Source organism: Pituophis catenifer, unplaced genomic scaffold (genome assembly GCF_029215685.1).
Source record: "Pituophis catenifer annectens isolate HBS135680 unplaced genomic scaffold, rPitCat1.0.hap2 SCAF_2, whole genome shotgun sequence".
Lineage (NCBI taxonomy): Eukaryota > Metazoa > Chordata > Lepidosauria > Squamata > Colubridae > Pituophis > Pituophis catenifer.
The window spans coordinates 196782018-196807616 of NW_027256882.1; the positions used below are offsets into that span (position 1 = coordinate 196782018).

The following is a 25599-nucleotide window of genomic DNA, read 5'->3' on the forward strand; positions in this document are numbered from 1 at the left end:
CCACATATACAGCACATTGCAGTGTCGAGGCATGAAATGACCAGGACTTGAGTGACTGAGCACAGGGACTCCTGAGCCATTATATAATAAACATTTGAAAACAAAAGCAAATTAACTGAGAATTTATGCAAAAAAAGACATCCTAATATTGATCATGCTTAGAGATCAAATAAAATAGTACTGACTTGTCATAGAAGAGATGTGAAATAAGTAGCACTTGGTTTCAGACGTGCATAACTGGACTAAGGCAACTTTTCCTTCCTTCCCTTTAGCATAAATGGCTGGCCATTCAATGTCAAATCCTAACACAGCTCCAACAGGCAAGGTATTGCTGCAAGATATAAGTGTATCTGAGGCATAGTAATATATTAATGACACAACACAAAAGAATGGCTTCTTACAAACCATCACTGTCAAATGAGAAACTAAATTCAAAAACATGCATTCCCTTCCTTTTTCTCCTTTTGAACAAAAATGTTCTCTCTCCCTCTTTCTTTTCTTCCACTATCATTTAAAATTACATTATCACCTTCAATTAATTCTGATGAAATAATCAAGATTAAGAAAAATAAGGGAAAGAGGGACTAGACAGTAAAACAAGGGAAAGGAAAATACATGTAATTAAGACTGGATTCCAATTTGCAAATAATAATTTTTACATGTATACCACCAGAATACATCAGAAATTATTAAAGAGCAATAAGTAGAAATATGAAGTTCTATTGATTATATATCAGGCCACATGCAGCCCTAGCTAGTAATGTGGCTTCACAAGATTGTAAACTTTTAACATTATTTATACATACATACATGTTTCCGTGTGTGTGTGCGCGCACACACACAGACATCTTTTATATGCGGCCCAAGACAATTCCTCTTCACTCACTGTGGCCCAAGCAAGCTGAAAGGTTGGACATGCCTGGCCTATGTGTTTGTGGAGAGGCATATATGTTGTTTGTGGGATTTGGGGAGGCTGTTACGATTTTTATGCAGGAAGTTAAATATATGCATGAGTATGTTTCTCTGACCATCCCTTCTCTTTTATTTTAAATCTCTTTTATCAAATGAATATCTTAAATTTGCTGTCAGGAGGGGTATATGATTTGGAATTTATTCTATGTATTTAGAATAAATTCTCACTTCTGCTTTATATTTAGGGTAAAGTTGGATATAGAAAAAAGATCATGGTTGCAATGAATTAAGAATTTCTGAAAAAAGCAGTCTCTGGGGAATTTTTTTTAAAACTGCTATAGATTTACTCTCTGTAGAATGGTGTATAAAAACAAACTAGAGATAAACTAGAATTCCATATTAGGAGGCAATAAGTCCTGGTGAAAATAAAACAAAATGTATAAACTAATATCCAACTATGTTTTCAAATTGTACTCTGATGCTAAAATATGGTTTATTTTTTGAGATCCAGCTTCAAATAAAGTATAATTAAACAAAACAAATCCTGATATGGTATTCTGGCCTGGGTCATATGGAATATCAAACAAGTCAGAATGGAGACCTTACAACCATATTTAAGAACAAATCTACTAAATTTGACCAAGATTCTGCAAATTGTAAAGTTTTTTTTAAAAAAACAAACAGGTCCTGACAATTATGTATGAATATAGACAATATGATTTGCTTTTAAATAAACTTGCAAAATCTTGGGCTGTAAAATTAATTTAACAATTTGATCTAATCCATGCAATGCCTGGGGCACCAGTGCACCAGCCTGGAGTTTGATCTTGATGAGATGACTCTGCCTTTCATCCTTCCAAGGTTGGTAAAATGAGAACCCAGATTGTTGAGGGTGATATGCTGACATTGTAAACAGCCAAAAGAGTGCTGAAAAGCACCATGGGGAGGTAATAAGTCTAAGTGCAATTGCTATACTAAGTCATTTTGTGATTAGGTTTAGCATGTTGTTCAAAGACCAGTACAGACAACCTTAGCAACAAATATTTGAAGAACTGCCTCTTTCCAATTACATCTACCACCAAAGGAAGAAAACAGGGTATGTTGTAGGTCCCATCTATCAGAGAAGTATATCTACTGGGATAATGTTGCTGCCAGGAGAGCGTGGGATGGGGGTTTATGGGTTTCTGACTGTGGATTTTAAATTTTAACTCAAAGTGAGTTAGGCAGCCATATAAATTTGTTTAATAAATAATTAACCATAATCACAGTTTATTTTTAGTTCACAAATTGTACTTATAGCTATATGTTTTGTCTGGACTGGGCAGGGTCAACAATATACTGCTGATCCCATTCTGCTGACAAGTTACAAATAGTTCACTTCTCCTTCCAATCTTCTAATATAAACCTGGTTGATAATAACATCCTGAGGACATAAATAGATATAAATAATATAAATGGACTGATTACTATGAAAATGCTATGAATAATGATAATGATAATAATCAAATAAAACACACATATACTGTAGATACAACTGGAATATACATTATTTTGAAAGATCACACTAAAAAAAGGAAAAATGCAAGTTTTCATTATCTTACAGAATATCTTCCGAGATCAAGGAACAATCCGCAGCATTATAGCTGTAGATGATAGAGCCGTTGTATTCTAAGAATGGAAGGTTATCTTCCAGGACACTTGGTTGGAATGAATTCTTCTGCTTCATAAAAATGTGAAAGACAACTTGGTTTATAATTTGAACACTATGTAATGACTTGCTAATATTACCATACATCATAATATATTAGTCCTTTCCAACTTAGTAGAAAAATACCAACTTGATTGTTAAATTACTGGTAGCCAAGTGAGAATTGATTTGAGAGCAATTTTAATATACAAAAAAGATACAAATTTATTTTTAAAGCATATTTGCATTTTGGATACTGTTTACACAGATTAGGAGTTTAACAAATAGAATGGATCCACACACGTTCTACCAAGAAAAACTTCTTTCTCAATTGCCATATTTATTAGAAACTGAAAAACAGTTAAAATATAGCTAATAAAATCTATCTTGTCTAAAAATTACTTGATCAAATGCCCTATAAGGACAGTTTAAAAATCAATCTGAATACATAATGTTTAAAACCTCCCTACAAAAATTAGTAACCCAATTATAAGTGGATATAATTTTGGATATTCTTACACCTTGAAAATACAGCATCAAGTATTCCTATTTAATGCCATCCAGCTAAAATCAACAGAACCACAAAGAACTAAATTAGCAGTTCTAAAAATTTCCATGCAAATTGGAAATTTGCCTAGAGGACTTGTCTTTTTTCATGCTTTATAAGAGCCAAGCATATATTCCAATTTTCTACCTTTTTGTCATCTACAATATCTTCACTGTTTGGTTCCGTCATCCACAGGGGAAGTTTATTTGGTGGAGAATCCATATTTCTGACAATTTATTCCTCTGCAAATGCAAATGTTCTGTAACAAGAGACATTTTATTACTTTTCCTGGAAGCAATAAAAATACCTTAATTGCTAAAAGATACCTGTAAGGTCTTGCCTCTCCAAATCTTTGCAAGAAAGCAGGACTCTTGAAACCGAAGTTGTTCGAAAAGGAGCTTTTATTAGCAGGAACTAAATCTTCCCACTTAAAAAACAGCAATTTAAAGCAGTGCAAACAGAACCCCTCCCACAGTACAGCAATGCAGGAAACAGAAACAGGAAGTTCATATAGCGATCTCTCCAATCCTCCCCCCTCCCATCAGAATGCCAGCGTCCCCAAAGAAATATATGGGACCTGACATGCCGCCCCCATAGAAAAAAGGGAAGTCCACCTGAAAGAAAACAAAGAGGGAAAGGGAGAGAAAGAAAACATAAAATCAGCAAGGTTTGTCAGGGTACAATTGATGAAATATACATATTCATTTAGGGTCGTGCACATGTTTTTTGTGAACCAATTCATTGTGTGAGAAGGGGAGGTGTTTCCAAGCCACCAGGTACCGAGTGGCTCCGTGGAATTTCCTAGAGTCTAGAATTTCTTGAATTTCAAAATGTTCTTCGCCTTCTACCATAATAGGGGATAGAACAGAGGTAGTAGCTGAACGAAGGTCAGAGGTGACTTCAGGCTTCAGCAACTACAATGGAAAATGGGGTAGACTTGCTGTAATGACTTAGGGAGTTGCAATTACACCGTGACAGGGTTAATAATACAAACGATGAGAAAAGGCCCAGCTTTTTAGACTGCTGCAAAGATTTTAGAAACTTGGTGGAAAGGTAAACTTTGTCCCCCACTTTGTAAGGTCTAGGTTCTATTTGTTTCTTCCCTGCTTGTGCTTTATAGGCAGCCTTGGTTTCATCCAAGGCTTTGCGGACCACTGGCCAAATGGCTTGGAAATGACTGATCCACTGTTTCAATGAGGGGATTTCTGGTTCATGTGAGGATAACTCAGGCATAGCATTAAATTCTTACCCTGTGGCCACTCTGAATGAGGTAAAATGTATGATAGTGTGAACTGCATTATTGTAGGCCACTTCTGCAAAAGGCAATAGCTTGGTTCAGTTGTCCTGCTGATAAAACAACGCAGGTACTGTTCTAGAACTGAGTTTGTTCGTTCCATGGCCCCATTTGTTTGCAGATGATGACTAGAACTAAGTCCCTGTTTGGTTCCAAGTAGGTCCAAAAAAGCTTTCCAGAACTTGGATGTGAATTGGACCCCTCTGTCTGAAATAATATACTGTGGGGCCCCATGCAAGCACTATATGTGGATCAAAAAAAGCTTAGCCAAGGCTTTGGCCGTAGGGATCTTTTGGCATGGAACAAAGTGAACCTGCTTTGAGAAAAGGTCTGTGACAATCTGGATCACTGTGTTTCCAGAACTCTCAGGCAATTCTACAATGAAATCCATGGAGATCTCTCTCCATGGTGCTAAAGAGTTGGCCACCGGCTGCAGTAAATCGGGGGTTTTCCCCTTCCTGCGTTTAGCAGTAGCGCTTTCTATGTCTTTTTTTAATGAGGGCCACCAGAATTGCCGTTTCAGTAAATGTAACGTTTTTACAAAACCAAAGTGACCAGCTAATTTGGAGTTGTGACAAGCTTGCATAGCTTTCAGCTTTTCCCTAGCTGGGACATACAGCTTATTTCCCACCCAAGCTAACCCATCTTTTATTATGCAAGTATGTCTATGGGCACTAAACCACTCATCTTTTTCCAAGGCCTTTTTGAATTCTATGGTGGTGGCATTGCCTAAGGTGGAGGGGTTGTTCTTTGTCTGAGAGCATGTGACAACTTTAGCTGCTAATTGGGAGGCTGGGAGCATGGGCTTAATTACTTCCGCCTTAACACTGTTGTATTGCGGTAGTCTGGACAAAGCATCTGCCAAAAAGTTTTCTCCTCCTGGTAAATACTTCAAAGTGAAATTAAAGCGTTGGAAGTACTGTGCCCATCGGACCTGTTTTGGGGACATTTTCCATAGGGTTTTGAGTGCTTCCAGGTTCTTGTGGTTGGTCCATACTTGGAAAGGTATTTTGCTTCCTTCTAAGAAATGTCTCCAAGTTAGGAGTGCCCACCTGACTGCAAAAGCCTCTTTTTCCCATATTGCCCATTTCTGTTCAGTTTCAGTTAATTTCCTAGAGGTGGATGCACATGGTTGTAATTTGCCTTCTTCATTCTCTTGGAGTAACACCACACCGACTGCCACATCGCTGGCATCGGCCTGAATTACAAATGGTTTTTCTGGGTCTGGGTGTTTTAACACAGGTTTGGCCGAAAAGTGTCTTTTCAGCTTCTCAAATGCCTCTTGGCAATCCATAGTTCACTTCAGTGGTTGGCTAGGTTGCGGTTATGTACCCCCTTGGTTTTTAACAGATTTGTAATCGGCAGCACTATTTGGGCAAAAGAGGGGATAAACTGCCGATAAAAGTTAGTGAACCCCAGAAAATTCTGCAATTGCTTGCAAGTGCAGGAGGATTCCCACTTGAGGACTGCTTTGACTTTTGCAGGGTCCATTTCCACCCCCTGGTGAGAGATTCAGTATCCTAGGTAATCTATTTTACCAAATCTTCCCAAGAAAGCAGGACTCTTGAAACTAAAGTTGTTCCAAAAGGAGCTTTTATTGGCAGGAACTTAATCTTCCCACTTAAAAAACAAAATTGTTGCAAATAAAAAACCTTCCCACAGCACAGCAGGAAACAGAAACAGGAACTTCATATAGAGATCCCTCCAATCCTTCCCCCTCCCACCAGAATGCCAGCGTCCCAATAGAAATATATGGGATCTCACAATACCATTCATAATGATTTTTCTTATTATAAATTCATTCATGTTTTCTTATTGTAAATTCATCTTTGGCAGAAGGACACCTGATGGAGCATTGTCTTTCAATTCACTTTCAATGAGCAAGAACAAGAAAAATTGGAAAGGATAAGAAAGCAAAGAATGCAGCTATATACAGGTCAATCACCTATTGACCTGTCATCCAGAATGCTGGGTATGATATAAATTGGTCTACTTTGAGGGGAAAAAAGGGTATTCTGGTTGTTATTATATTTTTATCCTGCCTTTTTTATATATAACTGAAGGCAGCCAATTTACCAAATATTCCTTACACCTATTTTCCCCACAACAGCCGTGGGTTGTGAGGTGGGTTGGGCTGAGAAACAGTGACTGATCCAAAGTCACTCAGCCAGCTTTCATGTCTAAGGCAGAGCTAGAACTGATTCTCCTGGTTTCCTGGCCAGTGTAGCTAAAGAAAAAGGGGAAAAATCTTTTCAGAAGAGCTTCTTCTGTTAGTTTTGGTTGAACACATACATTGAAAATGACAATCAAGTGCTACTTTAGAATATATATTGTGCTGCTGGAGTCAAAACAATATATCTGTCATCCGTCACAATCATATCTGTCACTTAGAAAACAGATTTAGATTCCAGAGGCAGGCATATACCCAAACCATCACATTCAAAGGCAATTACAGATCAATATAAGAACTGCCTTTCAAGAAGATTTACTATCAAGGAAATATTTATAGAGGTGTGGCCTTATTGTGAGACGATTATATTTATATTATTATATAAATATAGAACTAAGTCCCAGAGGAAAAGCTGCATATGAATGCAACAGGAGTATTGATGGCTACGGATGCCAGATAATTTCACATGCAAATAGCTAACTATCCTAATAGTCGCGCTGGAAGTAAAAGAAACTCACCTCATCCCGAAATTCCCCCTAGGGAAATTTTTCCCGCCATAGGGAAAAAAATTCTCTCTCGGTCTCTTTCCCGCCAAGCTCACGAGAAAACCGTCACCCATAACCAACACTTATTTGTCGCAGTGAAAATACGTCACGAGCCGCCATACTCCTCCTTCCCTCCCCTCCCCGCCTTTCTTTCCGGCCGCTGTCAACTGTAGAAGGTGAAATGAGGTGAGGTGCATGCGCACCAAAGCTTCCGCGCCCGCCAGCCGCCGGCAACGCAAGACATTCTGGGGGATGTAGTTTATCGTTGTTGGAAGAAAGGTGGGGGGAGACGAGGCGCTTCAAAGTTGGAGGGAGAAAGAGATCCCTGCTCTCAGCCCGCTCGGCACGCTGTTTTTTCTTTTTCTTTTTCTCGTTTTCTTTGCGGCTGGGGCGGCTGACGTTGGCTGGCGCGCGCCGAAGATGAAGCAGCGCCTCGGAGGAGGGCGAAGAAGCGAGCGGCAATAGGACCCGCCCGTCATCGCGGAGCACTCATCCCTCTCTCGGAGGCGGCCGCGCGGGGAAGGCGAGCGCTGCAGGGGCCAGGGCGGATAGCGGCCGCGGCTGGTTGAGAAGCAAGTCGGCGAGAGGCAGTTGAAGGGATGGAGTAAGTGTCGACCGGCCTGCGCTGTGGGGTTTTGTTCCCCCCCCCATTCCTCTGGCTAACCCGCTCCTCCCCCCCTCCCCCCGCCCCGGCTCAATTGCGTGTCATGGCGCCTGGCGGGGCCGTCGGTGCAATTTGTACGGGCGCCCATAGGGTGTGCGGTGGGGGGGGGAGAACGGGAGGACTCCCCTAGAATTAGGCTGTCCGTTTATATATATAACGGGGAAGGAGACGGTCTTGAAGGCGACAGGTCTTTTGACCCGATCGGGCTTTGTGGTGGCGCGAAGGCCCGTCCGGGAAGGTCGGGGCTGCCCTGTTTCTTAGAGACAGGTCTTGCCTCCCCCCACCCCGCTCACGCTTCCCCGCGGGGCCATAGGCAGCTTGGGCTCCAGCAGGAAAAGCCTGACGTTCAGCAGCTGACGGAGAAAAGGCTTCAGTCGCGGGATCGGGGCTTTATCAAGCGAATCCCCAAGCACAGGATTGATACCGTAACACAGGATACATTTTAAAAAATAAAATATTACCCGGTGAAATAACTCTCCTTGTATTCTAGCTACGTTTTCGTGGCAGGAGAAGCTACCCCTGCCAACGGTTTAACGTTGCTGATGTAGGGATGTCGCTGATGTTTGTAGGAACAGGGTTAGTAAGGGTGGAAAAGGCTGGTTCTTTTTTTTTTTTTAAATGGATTCTGTGCCTTTAACCGATATCGGCCAGACATTCAGCAATTTAGCACATGATTTTCTACAATAACTCCTCCCCGTTCCACCTCCCCCCCCCCACTTTCTATGTACCAGGTTAAAAAACAAAAGTGTTGGTGAAATAACTTTCTTGGGGAAATTAATTACCTGCAGGGAGGCCATTGCCAGGAAAGCGAAATGGATCTCCTGGATGTTTATGGTGTTATGCATCTTTGTTATATATTTGTTATTTTCAGTTGATGGTTAAAGATGGAGAGAGGCAGAGGAGGAGGAGGAGGAAGGAGTGTGGGGGGCTCTGGCCTACACAGGAGCATTTACTCCCAGTCCCAGCAGCAGTATCATTATCCTGCCTCCTCTTCTCAGGCGGGCTGCATGGAAATCCAGGAGCTGGCGTCCAAAAGAGTGGACATCCAAAAAAAGAGATTTTATCTGGACGTGAAGCAAAGTTCCCGAGGCCGTTTTCTGAAGATAGCCGAAGTCTGGATAGGAAGAGGCAGGCAGGACAATATCAGAAAAAGCAAACTGACTCTATCTTTATCAGTAGCTTCTGAGTTGAAAGATTGCCTGGGTGATTTCATAGAACACTATGCCCATTTGGGTTTGAAAAGCAGCCAGAGTCACCGGAATGACCATGCTAATGGCAAAGAACAAGATTCAAGAAGGCGGCAACACCATCAACTACCCTCGCCTCCAGCTTCAGTGGGATCTGAGGAACATCTTCACAGCGTCTTAAAAACTGAATATATCGAAAGAGATAATAGGAAATATTACCTAGACCTAAAGGAGAATCAGCGTGGACGTTTCTTAAGGATTAGACAAACCTTGATTAGAGGACCTGGCATGATAGGATATTTTGGTCACAGTTTGGGGCAGGAACAGACTATTGTCCTTCCAGCACAGGGAATGATTGAATTCAGGGATGCTTTGGTCCAACTTATTGAAGAATATGGGGAAGGAGACATAGAAGAAAGGAGGAGTGGAGGGGATGATCCTCCTGAACTCCCAGAGGGGACTTCCTTCAGGGTAGACAACAAGAGGTTCTACTTTGATGTGGGATCTAACAGGTATGGTATTTTTTTGAAGGTAAGTGAAGTGAGGCCTCCATACCGTAACACCATAACTGTCCCATACAAAGCATGGACAAGATTTGGAGAAAACTTTATCAAGTATGAAGAGGAAATGAGGAGAATTTACAACGGCCATAAAGAGAAAAGAATGGATATCAGAGTGGACAGTGGAGAAGAACAAGAGGGTCTTGATTAGAATGTTTTTCAATGGGCCAAGAATCAAAGCAGAGAAATGCCAGGAGGTACTGATAATGTAATGGCTGGAAGAAGTTGCCTTTCTTTTTGTAAGTTCTTCCCTGTTATTAGATAATTCCAATATATGGGTCTGGTTTTCATGTTAAATTACACCCAGCAACTTCTCTGGTTTCTTATAGGAACAATTAATTACCCTGTGATTCTGATTCTTAACCTCACAAGTTTATCAAATATGTATAATACCACTAACTGTTGTAATCTTTAAAGAATATGTATAAGGTTTGTGTTGCAGTGTAACATGATGCAAATAAGCCAGATGGAATTGATGTGTTGTAATAGTAACCAAGAGCATTTATGACCAAAACTGACCTTTAAATTTTAAATGATTGTATTTGAAAAGGTATATTTAACTAAGTTAATCTGCTCATTATGATAAAATATTTTTAAGGGAGGAAGAATTGGCCAGTGATTAATTTCATCATTGATTAGGTATGGGTACCTAATCATAGGATAACCCAGTAATTTAAGTGACCCCCTCCAAAAGATATATCTATGTTTAATGTTGATCATGTTATCCCTTCTGTATGAATTGTTGACATCTTGTGAGGAGAGCTTATTTAAATAGTATAAATCTCAAAACTATTTTTATATCTGTGGGGTTAAGTGGTTCTAGCAAGTTGCTGTGATGTGGGAATTTGGTAGATGAATAATGGTTGGAATTAAAATTCTAAACAGGAAGGTTAAATGTCTACAGTGTGGAAAAACATTAGAATAATTTCTGATTATCTTAAAAAAAAATACTTTGAGAGATTTTGGTGCATCAGTTAGTTGGTATCCTGCAGATCAGATTTCACATTGGTGCAATTGAAGTATTCAGTAATAGCTATTGATCTTATTTTGAAATCTTAGCTCTTAAATATTTATTCCAAATTATAATCTGTATTTTTATTTTGCTAAACATTAACCCATGTTTTAAAAAAATCAAGAAAATGACTGGAGAAGCCTGTATTAGGTAGCTAATAGATGATCTTATGAAACAGAAATGAAATATACAGTTGTTTGGCATCATTTAAGACTTCAATTATCTGTATTTAAATGGGAACATAATGAACTGAATAGAGTGAAGCTAAATACAGTATTGCATCAACATGGCAAGGATTGTGCTGTAAATCACATTTTAAATTGGAGTTCAGACTGACAAAGCTTTTGCTTTTGACCTTGATACTGTGTAAGCTATTTCTATGTTGAAATCTAGTACTTTTTCTTTAAAAGAACTAGATTGGTTAGTTCAGGCTCAATATTCATTTCTTTTTCATATCCAGGTGTTCTACTAGCCAAGGAGCATGATTTTCTAGTTTCAGTTGTATTCTTCTTGGCATTTCCATTTCCGCACCATTTTAAAACTATGCTGTGACCTCCTTTCTCAAGGATTGTTAGTAAAAGTGGAGATCATAGCCTTGCATTTAATTTGGTATGAAAAGTTGCCCAAATGCTTTTATTTAGAAAGAAAAGAAAAAAGATTGCACCAAAATCATCAAAGGAACTTTAGAAATGTGTGCTCTAGTTGTGACAAAGGAAAAGAAAATTAATGTCACTGTTTTAGGTGATTTACCCAATATTTGGAAATTTGACCTAATGAGTATTTCGCTGTTTCAAAAATAACTAATAATGTTTAATTTCAAACCCAAATCTAGTTTTAATTTTTCAGTTACTAATGGTCTGTGGGCCAGAGCAAGTCATGAAAGATTCTAAGTAAATACTGGCATGAAAGTATATGTTCTAAGGTGGAAAATTAGAGGTCTAATGTGCTATTGTTGATTTGATAGCAGACTTGTAGTAAATTGTCTAAGTCTAAATTACCATTCTGCTGATTTGCTGATGCACATCCCAATGCCTGTAGTAATAGTAACGTCCAGTTATACAATATGGAATCCATGAATGTATGAATTCCTGATGCTCACATTTTCCCATCTCTTGCCTTTCTATTTCTCCTATTTCCTCATATATAATTGAGGAAAGTTTTGTTTAAAAAAAAAACTTTCCTCAATTGATAATTTTTATAGAAACTTTACCTTACCAAATTTAATAGAAACAAACATATTAATGTTCTATTTTTGGTGTTTCAAGAATGCATTTCTTCTTCAGCTTTTGTTTAGCAAATAGATAAAATGTTATTTACCACTACAGTAAAAATGTATATTAGTTAATATACTGGCCTGTACAAGTTTGCACTACTTTATCTTGTTTTTGTATTGAGCCAGATAGTCAGCAGTCCCTGTTTATGTTGCTGTCCTCCCCCGTCCCAAATTTGTGTATTCCTGTGCCACTAAAGATTCTGTTTTCCTCTGTATATAGGCACACATTGCCATGTTCTTCAAATCAACTAATGACTTAAACACAGATGTGAGCATCTGAGAGGGATTACACATGAGCCTTAAAATTTATATATATAAATTGTATGTATGTATGTATGTATGTATGTATGTATATATATGTGTATGTGTATATATATATATATATATATATATATATATATATATATATATATACACATACATATACATACATACAATATACATACATACAATATACATACATACAATATACATACATACAATATATGTATATATATTCAACTTATTATTGGACATAACTGGATGTGTTTATATCTTTAAACCCAAGGATTATATGATCCAATTTATATTGGTAATAGTTGAAATGGTCATTTGGGAAAAAGTTTCTCTTTACATCTGACAGTACATGCACTTCTTTGGAAAGTGGCAATAACATGTTAAAGGATGGATCTGTTACGATGTAAAGAAATATTCTTTGCATCCCAAAAATGCCATATCCCTTAAACTTGAGAAAAAAAAAACTCTAGCTTATTTGCACTAAAAAAAGCGTGGCCAAAAACAATTCTAGGAGGGCAGGGTGGACATAATCAATTTGTACCTCTTGAATTATTTTATGTTAAAGCCCTGACCTCTCTTTTAAAACTGTATGGTCCAGACAGAAAGTCTGTCAGTTTTGTGATTTCATAATGATGCACTTTATATTTTAAAAATAATAGAAGCACATTTCTGATACTGGTCTGGTACAGTGTGTTTCAGTATAGTATAAAATGGTCTTCTGCATGCATGTCTGTCAGTGATTTGTTACATCAAATTACATGGGCATGATCAAGAAGAATAGGCACTACATTATAACAAATTATGAGATATCAAGGGCATGTATTTTTTTAGAATTGTTGAGTCCTGCTCTCTCCGGATTTACATAATCAACATTCCTGAAACTCAAATACTTCAACATATTTTTAAAGATTCCTGCAGCTTATTGGTTAAATAACTCTGTCTTATCTTTTAAATTGTTGCTGCATAATTCCTCTCTTCCTAAAAGAATTATTAGGGGTCTAGATTTTTGTGGCAGCTAGGTAAGTTAGTAGGAGGCAATGTGTATGACTGTACTTCATATAATGTAGCCTTTCCCCCAAACTTAACTTAAAACATAACATAATCTAAAGGCTATTATGACAGACTACCAGTATTATTATAAGAAAATTTCCATAGCATAAATTCAACTATCAGAAAATGAAAAATTTGCAGAAAGATTAGATTATTTATGAACTATTTAGGTTCATTAGGTAATGAACCATTTAGGTTCATAAATATGGGAAGCAAATATACAGTGCTTCATAGGTACTATTTCATCTTAATAATGTACACAATTGTTGCTAGTGTTAACATTGCTTTTTATTCATGTTTTCTTTTAAAATATCATTCAGTTATTTTTCTTTTATGCACTAATAGTTTCACCTTCAGCACCAGGTAAATAGGAAGTACTATTAATTCCTTTTCCTGATAAACAAGGAAGAAACTATTATGTCATAAGTTAACAGAAGACAACCTATGTCCCTTGACTTCCTTTTTTGCTGTTGTTGAAGTCTGCTCTGACAAAGATTGTTCAAGACTGAAAACATAATTCCTTAACTTTTTCCATAAAGAAATTTGTGAAAACTACAATCTAAGCCCTATATTATTTCACTTATAAAAGTGATTATTAAATATGTTTAGTATATGCCTTCTAGATACGTAGGTTTGCAATTTATATCTTAATTATTCTTAGGAAAATTCTCCTATATAATTTTAACCTCAATTAATCTGCAAAACATGTCCATTAATTATTTTTATTTATTTATTTATTTATTTTGGCTGAGAGAGGGCTTAGTAAACAGACCGGTTTGAACCATCTTTGTCCAGATACTTGCTCAGTTCCAAAAATGGGAAAGAAACTATGTATAAGATACAAAGCATGCTTATAGTTGTTTTAGTCATAATATCCCTTTTTCCAATCATTAAAATCACTGCTAGCTGGTCCTCCATATACCTATTCATGCATGTTTTTCTAGATGTATCAGTACCCAGCATTAATAGCAAATTTGATCTGTATGTGTCATTATACCTGCCTGCATCTAGCAAAGGACAATGTGAACTTGGTCAGAAGCCTTAATACATTTGTTTGTACAAACATTGTTGACTGTATTATAAATGTTATATATATATATATATATATATATATATATATATATATATATATATATATATATATATATATATATATATCTTTTTTCTTTTTTCATAGGCTTTTATGTGCATATTCTTTCTAGCCAGGTTTTACCTATGTAAACTTAGTTGTTCTTCAGCCCTAGGTTCTGTGAAATCTCATTCACAAGTTCTTGGGCCCTTTTTCTGCTGCCAAACTGCAACTCTGTGTTGCAGCAACTCCCAGGAAGCAACACAGAGTTGCAGTTTGGCAGCAGAAAAAGGGCCCAAGAACTTGTGAATGAGATTTCACAGAACCTAGGGCTGAAGAACAACTAAGTTTACATAGGTAAAACCTGGCTAGAAAGAATATGCATATATATATATATATATATACATATATATATATATATATATATATACATATATACATATATACATATATACATATACACACACACACACACACACCCAAAAAGTTTCCACAAAGTTCATACCCTTTAGTTTCAAAGAGGCATGTTTGAAACAGCTGCTATTAAACAAAATTATGAGATTTAGTTCACTGAGCTATGTGGTCTGTTGTTTGAGACTTTAATGTGTTTTTAAAATACGATTGGATTTTGGTACAAAACATGAAGTTCATAGTCTCAGTGGAACTGAAAAATACAATAGCAGGAAAAAATAAAAGTGGTCTTAAAGTAGAAAGGGCAGTATGAAGACTGAATATTTGACATTATACGAAGCATTTGAAGGCGGGCTTCACCAAGTGCACTGATAAAATATCTCCACAAAGTATTGAAGCAGCTCTTATCGCTTAAAAGACAAAGCAAAATGGCTGTCTACACATGGGAAAGTCTTTTAAACAGTTCTGTTGAACTTTCAGCTGCCTTCTGTTTCTAAAGCATCAGTTTATTTTGCATATAACGATGGATAAAACAATTTCTTTAATGCTTTAATTGCAGAGTTAAATTATACTAGGTTATGTGAAATAAATATAATCCCCCAAACAGAGAATAAAATACCCCTCTTTAAATATCCATTTGGAATGGGAATTATACATGATTATGACAGTATGTCCTTGGTAGTACAATTGTATTTTCCCACACACACAAAAAAAAATAATTAGCATAGTTCAGGGCTATTAATTAACTTCATTATAAACCATCAATTTGGATAAATGAATGTAATTCTGTATTGTCCCATCATAATTTTATGACTGGTTATGTTCATAGCATGTACGGTAACATTTAAATGTTTTTCATATTTTCTGCTGATAAGTAGAATTACATTAGCAACATCGCTGAAACTTAAATGCTTCATATTTTTAAAGATTCCTGCAGCCTGTATAGATTTTGGTTAAATATCTCTGTCATATCTTTTGCAATGTTACTGTAGAATCCCTCTACTAAAAATATTTTGGGGAGCTAGATGTTCATGGCAGCTAGGCAAGTTGGTAGGAAGCAATGTGTATGACTATATTATAAATAATGTACCCTTCCACACCCCAAAGCATAACTTAAAAAGCTATTATAGTTTTATTGAAACTATAAAATAAAATCTTTTTTCCATCTCATAATTTTCATCATCATCTCTATTTTATAAATGCATTCAAAATTATTATAAAATGAAATATGCTATTTATATCAGACTAGAAATCATTTGTCCGGGGGGGGGGAGAGCTGTATGCCAAATTTCTATTTTCAGAACTGAAAAGTTGCCCATCTAGCAATAGTATGACTTTGCTAGTTCACTATTCTTTTTAGCTAAAGTGCTCTTAGCTAGAAGGTAAGCTTGATTCAAATATAATCATGGGCAGGTTTCCTCCCTCCAATAATTCATAATGTGGTTTGTTTGATTTTGACTTAGTATGATTATGTAGTGAGTCATTATGGTTTATAAATTATGATATAGCTTAGCATTGTTTGATCCTGTGCATTATGGCATATTCAATAAGTTATGGTGAAAATAAATCATGGCTTAGTGTGTTGTAGACCTAGACAATATTCCTTGTCTTTCAAATCATGATTAGACTACAATAGGCAACCTGATACACTCAAGATACCTTGGCTCACAATTCCCATTACCAATTTTGTCCATAATGACTGGAAAAAAGCCATCTTGGATTAAGTTTAAAAATTCAGTGGGATGCTACTTGGTTTATCTTTGATTAATTTGCTTTAGTTAGTAAAAAGGGTTCTAGTAAAAAAGGTTAGTAAAAAGCCTTTATGTATACTAGTATTCTATCATAATGCAGCTTGATTATTCAAAGTTATTTCTGGCAAAAAGTACAAGCTTGGTTTGAAGATATGAGATTGTATCTTACTGGATGGGGTATAAAATTAAATGTAATTTTCCAAAACCAAACAAAGTACCGAAAGAAGTGAGGAAGAAGTACGTGGAATATTGAAGAGTCAATCTTGTAAATCATTGCTTAAAGCAAAGTGAGATACCTAGTGCCTTTCAGATGCTGCTGAATGCAACTCCTGACAGTCTCAGTCATTTTGGCCAAGAGAAAAGGATGTTGAGAGTTGTTTGGTAATATATGAGGATCATAACTTTATAGGAATTTTAGAGCTTCAGAAATGCTATAGCTTTTCTTACAGATGTCTGAATCTTAAGCTTTAGCCACAAACTAATTTAATATTAGTTTAATAATAAAACATGTAATCCTTTAAAACATTTAGCTGGGATTTCTGCGAGAAGATGAACTCTAGACATTAACTCCTTTATAATAATATATGCCCTTTAAAAAATAGTTTCATATACAGGTGGTTCTCATTTAGTGATTGCCTTTTTTAGTGCCCATTTGCAGTTAAGAATGTGATGAAAAATATAACACAAATCCCCACATTTATTATCTTTGCAAGTCTGTAAAGCAAAAGAAAGCTGAAGTAAGATCATAAACACAGTTGCACTTTCACTTGGGAATTACTTTGCTTAATAGCTGAGTTCCCAGTTCTAATTGTGGTTACTAAACAAGGGATACCTGTATTAAATATGTACATTAAAAAAAAAAAGATGCAAGTACAAATCTTGAGAAAGTATTCGTATTTTTCATATGAAACCTGAAAAACAACTCCAGATAATAGGCTGAGTTAATTTAGAAATGAAAGATGGGACTTCATATTCAGTTACAGCTACACAATTATTTAAAAATTTTCTTTGGAACTAAATATTTAGCTTCTCATTTCAATTTCCTTTATTTCAGAAAAAAAAATGTTTGTTTTAACAAAGCAGAACCTGCTTCAGATCCAAAGCATATGACAACAGCCAAGGCCTTGGATTACAGTAGTTTTGTTTTTAGTGAGAGTTTGTTTTTGTTTTTTTGTTTTTTGTTTTGTTTCATTGATAAAATCTGGCCCTGACTTGCTGCGCTGTGCTGATGATGATGCAGAGGCTGAGCCAGGATATTTCATGCTGAGCAGCAGAGGGGGGGCCTTAGCAAAAAGGAGTTTTCAGTCAATTCATTGAAGATTTGGGGAGAGAAAAAGCAGCAGGCTATAATCGAAATCAGAGGGAAGGGGAAAACTTTATGAGGGAAAAGCATATGGAAAAGTTGGATCAAAAGAAGCAGTGAATAAGATACCTTAGAAGACCTAGAACTGACAGAGGGAAAGAAGGTAGAATGAGGGAGTTCTCTTGAAGGAGAAGCAGAGTATGTGACCAAAAAAACCCCAGAAGTACAGAAAAAGCAGTGACTTTATAAAAAAGATAAGGTGATGCTATAATGAAGGAAAGTGGAGGTTTCCTGAAAGAAAATGAAAATAATTGGCCACAATTATTATTTTAGTTCTCTTAAACTAGATAATCTTAGATTTGTTATAAAGAAAAATTAAGCTATATTTGCTAACTCTATGATATGAATTATTAAAGTACCATAAGCATAGCCTAGGATATACTGACCAACACAAAACATGAACATAGTATTGCTTCCAACAGGGAGGCCCTCTCATAATCCATGGCTAATACTCTTGATAAAGAGTAGTTGCTACCCAAAATTAGGGTAGAAAGCAGTGGTGGGCTGCTGCTGGTTAGGACCAGTTTGGGTGAACCGGTAGTTCTGATGATCAGCTGGCCCTGCCCACCTACCCCCGCCCTATCCTGTCCTATATTTCCTTCTTTCTGGCTCAGCTGATTCACGCTCCACAGCTGATTTCCGCGCCTCCGCTGTTCTACTTACCTTAGAAATTGCTGTATTGAACACTGCGTGCAAGCGCGTTAGGTGCGCATATGCGTGAAGCACACGTATGTGCACAAAGCACATGCTCACAGAACTGGTTGTTAAACCAGTTGCAGTCCACCAGTGGTAGAAAGTGACTATTGGTGAATTATTGCTACGTGAAGAATCTTGCAGTGAAAATAGACATTTACAGAAAGGTTTGCTAAGTTGTATCTTTTCCTCTCATTTTGCATATAAACTGATTGCCTCTGTATAAACTGAGTACATGTTAAGTAGTATCATTACAGTTTCCTCATTATATTTCTTTAATGTGTATTGCAAGGTGCTTAAGTACAGTGGAACAGTACTAGGAAAGAAGGCTGTTTATTTTTCAGTTCATACTTTATTACCAAAGTATAGTATTTTTTTATTTTTCAAAAAAGAGTATAAGATTTTACAAATATAAGTCAGATTCAGTTTCCCCTATTTAATACCTAAATAGGTCTGATATAGCAATTGGAAAAAGTGCAGGAAATGTCTATTAAGAAAAAGCTGCAAAAATGCAGAAGGCGTAGTGAAAGAGAGAAAACTCATTCTCTTAGTAGTCAGTACTGTGCACACACTTTTATTACAATAAAAAGATATTGTGCTTGTCAAATGATAATCAAAAAAATTGCAAAGATTGCAAGGTATCTTCTACCTGCATGTTTTAAGATAGTGCTGTGCCTGTAATTGGGGACATAGGACTTGGCTGTTCTTGCATCAGAGTTTGCTATACTATCACTTGATTGATCATCTCAAAGCAGCTATGTCAGTATCAGAATAGTTTAGATAAACTATCAGAATTTTCAGAATGTTCTTAAAGGGAGTTGGTAAACTTGCCAGTTTAAAATAAGGCTAAATGTAATAATCATAGATAAAATCCAGCCTTTATGGAAAAGAAATGAATGGGAAGAGAACCCTCTTAAACCCTACAGCATTGCCATTTAATCCAAGATATCGGCATAGGCTACTGTGGGAAGCAAAAGAAACTAGGAACATACTTGGAAAGCCAGTCATGGCTTTCAAAGAAGAGTATGTTCTTTTACACAATGTGCAATACATTTAGCCTTCCCACTTTCCAAACTATTGGCTGTCCTGACTCTAGATGTGCATTAGGCTGATAAAAGCAACTATAGAAAGACTTGGAAATAGGCAGCTGCATTGATAGAAGATTTTTTCAGATCGCTTGAGGGAGATGCAGCAAAACATTCATCCCATATATCTTTTGTAAGCTTAACAATATTTCCTTTCTGGAAGTTTTTTTAGAATATAGGAAGAATCATATTCACAATGCAGTTGTTTGTTTCTTTCTGCATGTTTACCCTGCACACACTTTCTAAGAGTTACCAAGCCTGCAAAAGGGATCGTAACCATTCAGTGCTTACTTAGGCTGCATAAATCTTTGTCACAGTAAGCTTTGTTCAGTTGAAATAGAGTTGGCTTGTTTCTCTTCTTAGTAGATTTAACAAATTTAATTCACAGATACTCTGCAGAAGCAATTGCCCAGTAACAAATTATTCAATTTCAGTTAACAGATGAGAAATTTCCATTTCTGAAAGTTCTCACCCACAGCAATTCTTCATGAAAATCTTTGTTTATACTTCAAGATAAAATAGCCACCAAACCTCTACCAAGATTGGGCCTCTTTTGTTAGAGATGGACTGTAATTGAACAATCTTTCCTCCAGTCCTTTACCAGAAAAAAATTAAAAATGAACTAATATTCCATCAACTACTGTAAGCATTGGAAGATGGCAGTTTACCCATCAAAAAGAAATAAACATCATGAGCCATAACATCTGACTCCAGGATAGGATGTTACATTTTACATAATTCTTTAGTTTAATCCCTCCAACATCTTATTCTATAACAGATGATTGCAAAAAAAGGAGGGGAAATAGTTGAGCACTGTAATGTGCAGGGTAATTTTAAATTTTAAAATAGAGCACTTGAGCAATGATTATAAAGAGTAGTACTATACTACAAAAGTCATTGAAGTATCAAAGCTAGTGCTGCAATATAATGACATTTTTTCAATTTTTAGAAGAATTTTAGAAGAAACTATTATACTTGGCTGATATGCTGCTTGTTCCCAAAGGGAATAATAAAAATGTCAACACAAATTAATACTCAGAAATGACAAGTGTATATAAAAAAATAACAAAAAAATTAAAATGCCTTGCCCCTATGCACCTCACCTTCAGCACAGCCTCCTCCCATGCAAGACTAGTGGCTGAATGTGTAAATTGAAAAATGTATTTCAGTAGAAAAGCTAGTAAGAATGTGAAAGTTTCACAGTATTATATTTTCAATAACCATTCACATATTAAAGATTTATTTATTTTCAAATAAGACTGGTGCATCATGCCATTTTGTAAAGCAAACCTCAGTCTTTTTAAATATTTCCTTTTGTAGCATAGCAGGTTTGATGTAAGAAAAAAAGGATTAAAGTAAACCTTAAATAGAAATTTTAGGAGAAACGTATTTATTTCTGTAATTTTGACATGTAAAGCCAAGCTGTTGCAATTCGAAAAACATGCATAAATTATTTTTTAAGGATGTAATTTTACTAGTCTTTATAGACTCACTCTATTTGTAATTGGTTCTTACAGTGGTCATTTTGGGTGGAGATGTTACAAAATACATAAGAAATTCTTAGATATTAATTGCTCAACATTTATCCGTTAAAACCTGAACAAGTAACTGGTACTCTGTACTATAGTAACAATAGACAGGTTGTTACAATCAGTCTGTTTGCCCATAGAGCAGCTAGATGTTTTTGTATTGTACTTGGCATTTCTAATAACAGGCCTCCTGTTTCTTTTACATTATGAAATAACATCCTGATTTAATCCTTCTGAAAGAAATAAAAATGTTGGTATGAAGTGTGTAGAAGCAAAGAGGCACACTAAGATCTTCATAGAATTTCTTGTGCTTGCTGGATCAGCTTCTAATACATTTTTGGAGTAAAGGACAGGAAGTATAAAGAAAATCCCTCCTTACAAGAAAGTCTTTCCATTTTTTTTTTTACATGAATGAAAATATATTAAGTTCAGTAAGAGTGCACTCATGCAAGTAGTCTCTACTTAACCACAAGAGGGACCAGATAATTTATTGTTAAATAATGTGGTCATTAAGTTGTCACATGACTGTGAGTTGCAACATCTCTCCCAGCTTCCCATTGATGTTGGTTGTCAGAAACCAGCTGGGACATCACAAATGGCAATCACATGACCATGTGATGCTGCAACTCTTGTAAAGGCCAGTGTCTGAATCATAATCATGTGCCTGCAAGGATATTGCAATGCTTGGAAGTGCAAGGACCAGTCATAACTTTGAATGGTCACTAAATGAATGGTCCAAAGTTGAGGACTACCTGTAATGCGATACATACACTATATTCACATTATTCTAGTCATCAGGAAGAACCTTAATGTATAAGCAAATAAGTGTTTTGTAAGGATAGACATGAGACCGTTCTTTAAATAGCATAGCCTTATAATGGCTTTTCTGCAAACAATATGATGAAACCAGTTCATTAGTCTCTTGCTAATGTTTGGCAGCCTATAAGGACTTTTCAGCTAGAGGTCTGTCTTCATAATAGCACAGATATCAGAAAGGTAATAAATCATCATACTTTTGTTTTCTGTCTTCTGTGATGGTTTATGGATCTGTATTATATTGTAATGTGTGTACATAATTGCAGTCTGAACAGTGACATTACATATTTATTTAAACATAGCAAATTGTAATGTGGAACACTTTTGCCATGGCATGTGCAGCATTTGTGCTCTTGGATTTTATTTTTATTCTCTTTAAGTCCCATGACGGTTTAAGTTTGGGATACTAATCTAAATTGTGATTGAAAGCTAGCACTTTAAGTACTTGTAGTCACTTTTCTTCTTACTATATGGAGCACTGCACTTTTATAAATACTATTAGCACTGAGTTTTCAACATATAGTTCCCTGACCCCCATTTCTGTGTAGTCCTTACAGGGTGTTTGTTTAAAATAAATGGTGGCTGTATGAAGATACCTTTTCATGAATGTGGCCACTGCCTGGTGCCTAACTTGTATTTAGTCATATGCTAAAGAATTACATAAGTTGATGAAAAGATGGCAGGATAGATCTGAACCATTTTTAACTTTAAAAAATATTAAATTGTTGACATCTAGAGAGGTTTTTTAAGACAAATATGTGCATATATAATCCACATATCCACAGACTTTGAAAAACACCAAAGACATTGGACATTTAAAATGGGCAAGAACAGCACAAGAGGTTATTTCTAGGTTTGTGTTAAATTCACAACAGAGGATGAAGTAATTAATGTGATTTAAGCTATAGAGTTTGGGGCATATCATGTGTTGATATGTTTTTTTTCCATGATGGATGAAATGTGTCAATATAGGTAGATAAGAAAGTAAAAACTGTCATTCAGTTTACATATGCTGCAACACAATTGCATCCATACAAAACTTGCTTCAGCCAGATCAATATAATATAGTATTCACATATGTAAATTAGTTTAACTTATTGTAGTTTTAACCATATTAAAGTGGGAAAGAGCCGAGGTGCTTTTAGAAGAACAGGTATAACATTCATTTATATATACACCTCCAGTTGCAAAATGCTGTTATATGAAAAGTTCACAGGACTGGGAAGAAGTTTCTGGAAAATTTTCACATTAACTATTAGTTGGCTACAAGAAAAATTAATTTGATAGATGTTTATCTAATGCTGAGTCTTGCCATCAGGCATCAGTATACTAGCTCTACCTTACTAGAAGATCTTAAATATGGTGTTCAATGTTCACTTCATATTGCTAAATTCCACAGGAAAAATTAAATACCAAGGTCAGAGCAAATAATTTATTTCAAATAATAAAATAGTTTATAGACATAAATTTTATCTCTGAATAAATACACTGTCTAGATATCAGTCTATAAATGCTAATGAGATTATTTGTAAGAACCCAAAAATATTTTTAGTCTTTAATATACTCCTGAATCCTGATCTAGCTAATTGCCATGCATATAGTGAAGCTGGCTTCTGTGTGCATCCTTTGTTGAATTAAGAAATGTACATATAAACAGCAGCATGGCAACATCCAGCTTTTTAGCCTGCCATATAAAGTTTCCTTCTTTGTATCAAATAATATGAGTGCAGACCCAGTTAAATAATTGATGCTCCTGCACTGATTGTTCAGGGATAAGGAAATGTTCATTGGAGGCTTATTGTTATATACTAGATCTTGTGTTTTGCATTCTGTCTGAATGAGCCCATTTTCTTAACTGAAATGACCCTGATTAAGCAACTTTCAGAATCAAAATGTTTCTTTTTGATTTAAATATATTCACTATTCCACTTGCATAGAATAGCTGCAGCAGTGACATCTTTCTGAACAATCCTCAATTCTGTATATTTTTTCCAGCTTCTAAGCATTCTATTAATAAGGGTATCAGTGTCTATCAACATAGAATTAAGCTAAATATATTTAATCATAATAGCATAATAGCTAATTGTGGTGACAAACGTATGCGTGTGGGTGTGGATGTGGATGTATGCACATACATGAAGAGCTGCTTCTTGAGTGAAACAGTATAAACATAAAATCTATTAGAAAACTAGCAATTCCCCTCGCCCATAAATGTATAATAAAAACATGAAAATACGTTTTACAAAGATGACATGTTAAAGATAAAGAGCAGGATTCAAAGGGCCAATCATGGTAGCGGTCATACTACTGTCCGCCCTGTAGTACCATCTTACTACAGCTCCTGTAAAGAGCTGCTCCTGGGATTGGAAGGTTCCATAGTACTGCATCTGGAAAGACGCAAGTATGAGCTTTTTTGGATCCAATCAAAAATAACTTGATCCAGGACAAATTTGCCAACTTATTTTTTGTAATTTCTATAGTTAAGTTAAATTATCTTCAGATTGTATTTCACTTTAGAATGTTGGTAGAAGATAAACTAAACGTTTTGGAAGTCTTATTCAACTAGATATTACATCCTTTTTTTAAAAAAAGTTAAAGTTTTCTTGTAAAAGTATTTCTAAAAACCAATGTGCTGCTTCTCCTTTATACATTAAAAAAAAATGTAGTGGCACACAGGCAGTGTTTAACAATAGTCAGTGATGTGGTTTTTTTGGGTTTTTTTAACAGCATGTGGAGTCCTTTTAATCATAATTTTAGTATTCTTCCATAGATGTGTAAAGGTATTTTCACAATTGCATCTATAATCAGTACAGCATTACAACCATCAAGTTAATGAAAATCAATCATAACAGGTAGCAGTTTATCCTCTGTGTGTATTCTTCCCGAATGGTACTATTTTTCAGTAGATATTCTTAACCAAAAGGTGTGTTAAAGTCATGGCATGAAATTGTAAATGTAATTGAGTACATGTAATACTAATTAAAGGAATTTTCTTAAACTTATATGATGCTTAATATTTTCCTTAGAAAATTTTGTTTTAAAGGTAGATCAGTGTTCTGAGGAATGTTGGTCCTATGGAATAAAATAATGGAAATAAAATGCATGTGTTACAATTGTAGACATGGTAAAGAATTAAATGTGAACTTACTGTACAATACTGACTCTGTTTTCAAACAATCTGTTTTGCTGTTTTATTGTTAACATATATTTAAAAAGCAAATGTACTGTAATTTAGCACTTTTTTTCCTATGTACCCTGTTCTCTCAATATACTAGAGATATGAAATGGCATAGGTGTGGAATATGTAATCATGCCTGCATGAATACTTTAGGGTATATACTTTTCTTGATGTGCAAGATTTGTCTCTATAGACATCATTTTAAGTGGAAAGCCCTCTCTATCTATTGGCTTATATTATTTTTTAATAGAATACCAGAATTGTTTTTGAATCAATTTAAAAATTCAGGGTCTCTTTACATGATTGCTTTATATAATTGCAGATCAAGAACAGACACCACAAAGTTCAAGTTAAGGCCTAGCTACTTTGGGAGATTATCTATTTGAGCCATTATATTCTTTACTCAAGATGGATAATTCATTATGCCTTTAACATGGAAACATACAGGAATTCTACTTATGTGGTATCTTTGTTTGAAAGAGGTCCCTCACTATATAAAACAGATCATGTTAATATAAACATGACTG

General features: G+C 35.7%; 2 protein-coding genes across 2 annotated transcripts in view; one reads left to right on the forward strand and one right to left on the reverse strand.

Annotated features, from left to right (window-relative positions):
- The window catches only part of WRN (WRN RecQ like helicase), a 66702-nt gene extending 59487 nt beyond the window's left edge, over positions 1-7215 (reverse strand). Inside the window, exons 1-4 of the mRNA XM_070935408.1 lie at positions 7129-7215; positions 3294-3405; positions 2514-2629; positions 186-331 (exon numbers count right to left, since the gene is read on the reverse strand). Of these exons, the coding sequence (XP_070791509.1) occupies positions 186-331; positions 2514-2629; positions 3294-3368 (337 nt within the window). The 5' untranslated portion in view covers positions 3369-3405; positions 7129-7215. The remainder of the gene's footprint in view (positions 1-185; positions 332-2513; positions 2630-3293; positions 3406-7128) is intronic.
- Positions 7216-7583: 368 nt separating this feature from the next.
- PURG (purine rich element binding protein G) lies at positions 7584-10446 on the forward strand. The gene is made up of 2 exons (XM_070935412.1): positions 7584-7759; positions 8691-10446. Exon 2 carries the CDS (start codon positions 8704-8706, stop codon positions 9715-9717), a length of 1014 nt encoding a protein of 337 aa, XP_070791513.1. The 5' UTR covers positions 7584-7759; positions 8691-8703; the 3' UTR covers positions 9718-10446.
- The last annotated feature ends 15153 nt before the right edge of the window (positions 10447-25599 follow it).